Raw genomic sequence first — 8,848 nt, 5'->3', positions numbered from 1 at the left:
ATTACCATTTGCTAATCTCTCCAAACAGTAGTAAGGATCTCACAACACTTTAGCTATCATTCTTTTTGCTTAAAATTTTTATTACAAGATGAGTCGATTTCGAGTTCAGTGCCTCCAATCTGAACTTGATGCTCTCCTTTATAAGGAAGAGGTCTATTGGAGGCAGAGGGCTCGAACTCAGTGGCTTAGGGATGGTGATAAAAATACTAAATTTTTCCATCACTTTGCTTTTCAACGTAAGAGGAATAACACTATCAAGTTTCTTAAGGATGATCATGAGAATATTGTCTCTAGTCACACTGTTATGGGAAATTTGGTAGTTTCTTATTTCTCTGATTTATTTAGTTCTAATGGTAGTGATGCTGATGCTACCAGCCTTATCCTTGATTGCTTGGGTCCTCCTTTGGAGGATTTGGATTCTGCTTTTTTGGATGAGCCCTTTTCTATTAAAGAAGTTAGGAGAGCCCTTTTTAATCTTTCTGGGGATAAGGCCCCTGGTCTTGACGGGTTGAATGCTTATTTTTACCAAAAGAATTGGTCAACTTTTGGGGTTGACTTTGCTAAGGCTGTCCTTTCTTGTCTTAATAAGGGGGTTGACTTTTCTGTTGTAAATACTACTCTCATTTCTCTTATCCCTAAGAAGCAACATGACCACACTCTTTAAGGATTTTAGGCCAATTAGCCTTTGTTCTACTTTTTATAAGGTTACTTCTAAGGTTTTAGCTAATCGTTTAAAGGTTGTTTTGGATAAAATTATCTCTCCTTTTCAAAGTGCTTTTGTTTCTGGTAGAGTAATTTTTGACAATATTCTTATTGCCCAAGAAGTTGTTCATGCTATTAATTCTCGGAAAAATGGGAAGATAGGTTGGGCTGCTCTTAAATTAGACACGGCTAAAGCTTTTGATCGTGTTAATTGGCACTATTTGGAGAGTATCATGTTTCATTTTAATTTTCCCTTTAAATTTGTTTCTCTAATTATGAAATGCATTACTACTACTTCTCTTTCTTTTCTGATCAATGGCTCGGTTTATGGCTCTATTCAGCCTTCCAGGGGTCTTAGACTGGGTGATCCTCTTTCTCCTTATCTTTTTATTCTTTGTGCTGAAGGCCTCTCTGCTCTTCTTAGGGCAAAACAAGATGTTGGTTTGCTTAAGGGTATTACTATTTCTAGGACTGCTCCTTCTCTCTCCCATCTGTTTTTTGCGGATGATAGTCTTATTTTTTGTACTGCTAATCGTACTTCCTGTTTAGCTCTTCAGGATATTTTTGATGTTTATTCTACGGCTTCGTGCCAGGCTATTAATTTTTCCAAGTCTTTTATTCTCTTCTCCCCAAATACTCAGTCTGATATTCGCACTGCTTTTTTCACTACCTTTAATCTTGAAGATAGCCCTTTTATCTGTAAATATTTGGGTCTTCCTCAATGCTTAGCTCGATCTAAATATCATTCTTTTGCTTTTTTAAAAGATAAGGTTAATTCTGTTCTTAGGGGTTGGTCTACTAAATGTTTCTCAAGAGCTGGTAAGGAGGTTTTGCTAAAGGCTATCATTCAAGCTATTCCAGCCTATGCCATGGCTTGTTTTCGTTTGCCTGTCAAATTGTGTAAAGGTATTGAGGCTGTGATGGCCAGATTCTGGTGGGGATCTTCTGAGAATTCTCATAAGATTCATTGGAAGTCTTGGAAATCTTTGTGTAAATCTAAATTCATGGGGGGGGGGGGGTTGGTTTTCGATCTCTTGTTCATTTCAATCAAGCTATGTTGGCTAAGCAAGCTTGGAGAATTTTTAAGAACCCTTCTTCTCTTCTTGCTTTAGTTCTTAAGGCTAGATATTTTCCTCGTACTGCTTTTCTTGATGCTAAACTTGGTCACAACCCTTTTTTCACTTGGAGAAGTATCCTTTGGGGTAGAGAGTTATTAAGTTCGGGGCTTTTATGGAAGATTGGTGATGGCAGTCATATTCGAACTCTTGAGGATCATTGGCTTCCTTGTAACAAGATTAAATTCTTTTCTTTGGACAATAGGCCTCCTTCCCCTTTTCTGTTCTATTTCATTAATGATGCTGAGGATTGGGGTGTTTCTAAGCTTGCCATGTGTTTTTCTGCTCCTTTGGTTGATGAAATCCTTAGTGTCCCTGTTATGGGTGAGTTTGGTAAGGATGATATTATTTGGGGGCATGATAGTTCCGGGGAGTTTACAGTTAAGTCTGCTTATCACCTTGCTTTTTCTTCTCAAGATATTCCCTCCTCTTCTTCGTTTTCTAGTTCTAAGAAATTTTGGTCTAAACTGTGGACTTCTAAAGTTCCTCCATAAGTTAAGGTCTTTATTTGGAGAATGCTTTCTAATGCTCTTCCTGTTTCTTCTTCTCTTCATAAAAGATGTGTTATTGATTCTCCATTGTGTCCTTTATGCAAAATACATCCTGAAACGGTTAAGCATGCTTTGCTAGATTGTTCCAGATCGAGGAAAGCTTGGAAGTCTTCATGGTTTGTTACCCATTATTATAAGTATAAGCATCTTAATGAATATGATTTCTTTTGTAGTGTGTCTCAGGAGCTGGATAAAGATTATATCGGTATTTTATGTTGTTTTCTTTGGGCACTTTGGAATCAAAGGAATAATATTTTTCACCATAAGCAGGATGGTCAACCTTTTGATGTTTATGATTGGAGTGTCACTTTTTTCTTTAAGTTTTTGGATGCTCAGCAGGTTCCTATTTCTCCCAGTATTTCCAATTTGGATCAGGTAGCTTTGCAACATGTTCCATCGGAGGGAGCTTTTCAGATTTTCACTGATGCAGCCATTGATGTGCAGAGAAAGAAATATAGTATTGGGGTTGTTGTTTTGAATCATTCTCACCAGGTTGTTGCTGGTTTGGCTAAGCCTTTTACAGGCTGTGTTTCTCCAATGGTGGCTGAGGCTAAAGCTGTTGTGCTTGCTTTACAGTGGGCTTCTTCTATTCACCTGCCTGTGGACATTTTAAGAACGGATTGCAAGTCTATTGTAGATAAATTATATTCTTGTACTCAGGGTTGTAGTATTCTGGATGATTTAATTGTTTGTATCAAGAACTTGTTATCTCCTTGCCCAAACCTCAGAGTGGTTCATGTTAATAGGGAGTATAATACCTTGGCGCATAGTGTTGCAAAATGGGGTCTTGGGCTTGATAGTGAGTTCATTTGGAATGACTCTTTGCCTTCCATTTAGTCTTGTGTTTGGGGTTTGGTCTTTGTAACTCACAAGATTTTTATTCAAAAAAAAAAAAAAATTATTACAAGATAAATGAATACTCAAGATTGTAATTTTATAGTAGAGTTAACGAACATTATACTATCTTGATTGAGATTTTAAACTGTGGAGGTGGTTACAGCTCAACCAATTATAAAGTTAGTAACGGCAGTTAACAGACAAGCTAAAGAGAATCTGGAGAGTTAATAACAACAATATTTTATTCAAAAGATAAGAGATAATACAGGGATATCATATATAACATAAAAAGTTGTAAGATAACCAATAAAACTAAAATGGAATATCTTTTAATTGGTGAAATTAATTACATATATATGTTTCCAAATAAGTTATCAGTGGTATACTATATCGAAATAAAATATAGAGTATTAATATACTAATAAACTAAAAGAACCTTAAAATGAAAAAAATCAAGTGACAATATACCTTTTAAAAAAAATATTATCGTATTAAACACACAAATATTAGTCGTCAAAGCAAAAATGAGCGCACATTACCATATTTGGGGGATTCAAATTCGTTTAACCAAATTTATTGTATTCCGATTCAGATACACATTGCTTAATGCAAATTAAATTTTTGGATAACGCTCTCTGAGTCTCCCTTTTCCAAACTCAACCTCTCTATAAATTTTTGGGTGTGATAAACCAAAGTCCCCACTTTTAGTCCTTTAGTCATCAATATGGACAAGTACTCTTGGAACAACTCTGGTTTGTTGGTGGTCTTGATCTTGCTCTTGGTAACTCTGGGTAAAAACTATCTCTTCTATACGATTATTATTCTTAATTCTTTTGCTTCTTATATATAATTATATATATGTATGTATGTTTAGATTGTATTAAGTTGTGAATTTTGCAGGTTGTAAAATTGAAGTGAGTGAAGGCAGGAGAGTAATATCATTTAGATGCGCAGTAAACCAAGATTGCCTAACCATCTGCAATGGATGCGCCAATTGCCAATGTGTCAACACTTGGTGCCAATGCGTTGGTGACTGGCCGCCACCAACCTCCACAAACTCATCACCTCCAACACCTTAATTAATCAATTCGTCATAATTTCAATGAATTTCTTATTTATAATAATACATAATTGATGTCTATCTTTAAAAGAAAAGGAAGAAAAAAATCATGTATCGTACTAAGCTAAGTACCTATTATATATAAATGCATAACATATATTGTTGTGGTTTATGATAATATACTTTTTCTTTCTCTCATAACAGATTTTTCTTATTTTCTCCAGAAAAAAAAAAAAAAGATTCAAGCAATATGTGTGAACTGGGAAGAATCGCGTAACTAGGGGAAGAACAACATATATGTGAAGATTGAAGAACAGTTAAAATCCATAACAAAAATTCCCACACATATATTAAAGAAAGAAAAAAAATAAATAACTACACGACCATTCATTACTATTATTTTGTATCTCGGTTTCATTTGTGAGATGATTAGTAGATATAGAAACGAAAATCTGAAACATTACAGAAGGATTTTTAAGTATTTTTATTTATAAAGATTTATATAGGAAATATGTGATATAAATATCATTTGCATATGGTTCAAATTTTATATGTAACACATTCGCATCATTAACTAATTGTTTTGTGGTTGAAAACAAAACATTGATGGCTTGGTTAGAAAAGCAAGCTTTAGGATCTGTTTGAATAGACATTTTTTTATAAATAATTAATAAGAAAATATGGAATAATATATCTTTATATATTAAAAGTCCCTATGTAACTGTAATTCTTGGTTTAACGATTTTTGGTTTAACGATTCTTTTTTTTATTTAGCTTTACGATTAACTTAACATACTTTTAACGTTAAACGTTAACAAATAAATAAATCCAATAATTAAACCAAAAAATTAAATAATATTTACGATTAACTTACATATCTCTCTAACAAACTACAATTTTTGAAATTTTTTAAATAATAAAAGTTTAATTTAAATTTATTATTCAAATCTCTCTAAATTAAATATTATTTATTTTTAATTCATTTATTTCCTTCCGAACTCATAATATAATACTTAATATAAAACATAGCATACGTGCATCGCACGTAACAATATACTAGTATACATTTAAAAGCTGTCATTCATAGGAAGATTAAACATCATCCTTACTGGATTCCACATATGTAAAACTCTGTATGTTGCTTTCACACATTATAATTTTTTTGATCTGAAATATTTGTAAGAGTCCAACATTCTTAAATATATCAATGATGAATTGGTCTTTTAAAGGAACATGCATGTGTGAGAACGGTAAAGAAATCCCATCTCGATGTAAATCATCTATATAGAGGATCTTTAAATCACAATAAGATTATAACAATGGTTAAATGAGATAGTATAATGGTATCGTGAAACATACAATATGCTCTATATAAGTCTGAGAGTGCAATTCTAAGTTCTAAGAGTGGATTCAACGAAGAATTAATAAGTAGGAATTTACTTGGTAAATTTGGTTCACTTATTGGAAGCTCAGCATATAGATCCATGGTCCCCATTCTAGTTGAGAACATTCTGCTTATAAGACTCATTAATTGATTCGTGATTGATCAATTATAATTCTAAAGTTAGACTATGTCTGATTTTATGAATTTTCACTATTCAGGGGTGAAATTGTAAGGAAAAGAGTTTTCTGGGTTTATTTATTTATTAATGGACTTTATATGTCTAATTAATAATTAAATTAAATGACAATATTATTTAATAATGTATTTTAATTATTAAATAATTAGTTTTGGCATTTAAAAGGTTAGAATTGGAAAATTGGCATTTTTGAGAAAATAGAGATAAAATTTGATAAAATTGCAAAATTAAGTGGGGCCCATTACAACACCTATGGCCGGCCACTTATAAGGTTTTTTCAAATTAATATTTTCATTATTTTAATGCCAAATAATTCTAAACCTAAACCTAGTAAGTTGCCTATAAATAGAAAGTGATGGCTCATTCACAACACAAGTTTTCATAAGCCTTTCTGACAGAAATTTCTCTCTTCAGAAAAACTGAGCCTTCCCTCACTCTCTACCTTGGCCGAAACCTCTCTCCCTCTTTTCCTTCATCTTTTTCGTGACCCTAGTGAAAGAGTAAGTGCCCACACACAAGAAGCGTAACTCAATCATAGATTGGAAGACTGTGAAGGATCAAAGCTTGAAGAAGAAGGAGATTCGGGCTCAGATCTTGATTATACTCTGCTACAGAAAGGAATCAAGGGTTAGAGATCTGAGTGGAAGGAGACATTTATTCCGCTGCATCAATGTAAGGTTTTCTTAACTTTATATGTGTTTATTTTATCGTTTTAGAAAGTTCATATTTAGGATGTTAATAAACATACTTGTGAGTAGATCTAAGATCCTGGTAAAATAATTCCCAACAACTGGTATCAGAGCCATGGTAATTGATTTACTTGCATGTAATTTGGACTTTATAAATCAAGTTGGTTTTTTACACTTGGTTCAGATTCCATCATATCTTTATTTTTTTTACTTAGTACTTATTTTTCTAAGAGCTTAATTATAATTAATACTATCTTTGTTGGTAACTTGGTAGGCAATCAGCATGTTAATCTTACTGAAGAAGGTATGGTTGGATGTGGAAGAGTGAGTCTGCAACCACAACAGATAGAATTCTCAAACAAGAAAAGAAGAAAAAGAATTAATAGAGTATTCAAAGTAACAATATACTTAACTGAAATAGAGTATCATGCAACAAAACTATATTGGTTCCAACATTCATATTGGGCAGTGAATTAATCAAAATGTCAATGCCAGTTACTATTACGTTGCAGTTGACAAGTACTTAGATTTGTGAATGTAAGTGTCATGTTTTGTGTGGCAAATTAGATATTGCTTTTGTTCAGTATTTGTTGTCTCTAACATCTGTTCTGGAGTTAGTTGCATCTGTTTTTTCACTAATATCATTTTAGTGCCATGTCAGCTTTCTGCTAGTTTGTTAGAGTGTGCCAGCTGTACTTTGCTGGTTGGTTAGTTAGTCTGGTTTATTATCTTTAGTATATAAATTCGATCAAAACCGTTGTACTAACTAACTCTCTTCTGTTAGAATCTTCTTCTTGATTCTTGCTCTGCTAGGGCAACATTTTTTCTGTTCTTGTTCTTGTTTGTGCAGATTGAAGTTCGAGAGATCTTCCTGAGGTTGAAGATGAAGTTCAAATCTGCTTGATCTGAAGGGAGTTCAGATTCTTTGCTGAAGGTTGTTCACCAATTTGTGTGTTTTCGTGTTTGAGATCTAAATGTGTTTAGATCTCAAAGCTTGAGGTTGTTCAAGCATTAGGTAACTTTGTATAAAAGTCAATTTAGATTACTTTGTTTGATTTGAAGAATCAGAACTGGATATTGTAATTGAATTGATTGTTTAGTGAAAGTTACCGTATCTTGCCGGCTCGTGAACCCAAGCACTACTCGGTTGGAATGCGTTTCCAATGCAGAGGAAGCTTGTAAATTCTGTGTTCATTGTTTTTAATTTCTAATTCATAACATAGAATTAATCTGCTAAGAATCATTAATATGAACTGGTAGAAATTAGGACTTTCAATTGGTATCAGAGCCTACTTTTTCAAGTAAAGAAATTGCGATCTTGGATTTGTCCTATTGTCTGCACATCCTTAAGTTTCTCTGTCAATCTTTATCCTGTAATTTTCTGGAAAACTAACCCACCACGAGTCTCATCTCGTTGTGCAACAAAGTTCTTTGCTGAGTGTGTGCAGATCTACCTGAAATGGAAATGTTCAGAGAAGGAGGATCAACTTCCAGACCCCCCATGCTGGAAGGTTCTAACTATCCTTATTGGAAGACAAAGATGAGAGCTTTCTTGAAGGCTGTGGATGAACGAGTCTGGATGGCAGTTGCCGAAGGTTGGTCACCTCCTACTGTTACTGATGAAGAAGGGGACAAGATCAAAAAATCCAGTGAATGGACTACTGACGAAATGGAACGAGCTAATTTCAATTCCAAAGCTCTTCATGCCCTCTTCAATGCTGTCTCGACTAATCAACTGAAAGTTATTTCGAACTGTGAAGTTGCCAAAGATGCGTGGGAAAAGCTGAAAATCAAGAATGAGGGAACTGATGCTGTTAAAAAGGCTCGACTTCGATCTCTAGCAAAATCCTTTGAGAATCTGTCAATGGAGGAAGATGAATCCGTCTCAGAATTTCATGCTAAGCTGTGTGACATTTCCAATGAATCCTATGCTCTTGGCAAAACTTACTCCAACAAGAAATTGGTGAGAAAGCTACTAGGTGTTCTTCCAAAAAGATTCATGTCCAAAGTAACGTCTATTGAAGAAAGCAGAGATATTGAAGCACTTGATCTAGACGAATTGATTGGGTCACTCCAAAATTATGAGTTAACTCTTGAGAGATGGGAGAAAGGGAAGAAAACCAAGAGTTCTGAGAAGGAGAAGATCGAAATGGGAGTTGCTTTCATCCATAAGGAAGAAAACTCTAAGGAAGTTGATTTGTCTGAATCTTTTACAGATGCGAATCTGGCCCTCCTGGCAAAGAATTATGCCCGATTCTTAAAAAAGAACTTCAAGAAATCTAATTCTGGTAATAAGGAAAATTCTACTGGAAGG

At 34.0% G+C, this 8,848-nt stretch overlaps 1 protein-coding gene and 1 long non-coding RNA gene across 2 annotated transcripts; both read left to right on the top strand.

Annotated features, from left to right (window-relative positions):
* Positions 1 to 2,332: 2,332 nt before the first annotated feature.
* LOC115700081 (uncharacterized) lies at positions 2,333 to 3,205 on the top strand. Its single transcript, XM_030627638.2, has one exon. The coding sequence runs from the start codon at positions 2,333 to 2,335 to the stop codon at positions 3,203 to 3,205; it is 873 nt and encodes a 290-aa protein (XP_030483498.2).
* A 401-nt stretch (positions 3,206 to 3,606) lies between these two features.
* On the top strand, positions 3,607 to 4,481 carry LOC133030059 (uncharacterized). Its single transcript, XR_009683962.1, has 2 exons — positions 3,607 to 3,996; positions 4,106 to 4,481. It is a non-coding gene; the product is annotated as an uncharacterized LOC133030059 (long non-coding RNA).
* Positions 4,482 to 8,848: the final 4,367 nt, after the last annotated feature.

This window comes from Cannabis sativa, chromosome 8 (assembly GCF_029168945.1).
Source record: "Cannabis sativa cultivar Pink pepper isolate KNU-18-1 chromosome 8, ASM2916894v1, whole genome shotgun sequence".
Lineage (NCBI taxonomy): Eukaryota > Viridiplantae > Streptophyta > Magnoliopsida > Rosales > Cannabaceae > Cannabis > Cannabis sativa.
This window is presented reverse-complemented; position numbering and strand designations above follow the sequence as displayed.

What these genes read in the sequence shown, in the direction of transcription:
- LOC115700081 (XM_030627638.2), top strand. Translation starts at nt 2,333, where the DNA reads ATGCTTTCTAATGCTCTTCCTGTTTCTTCTTCTCTTCATAAAAGATGT.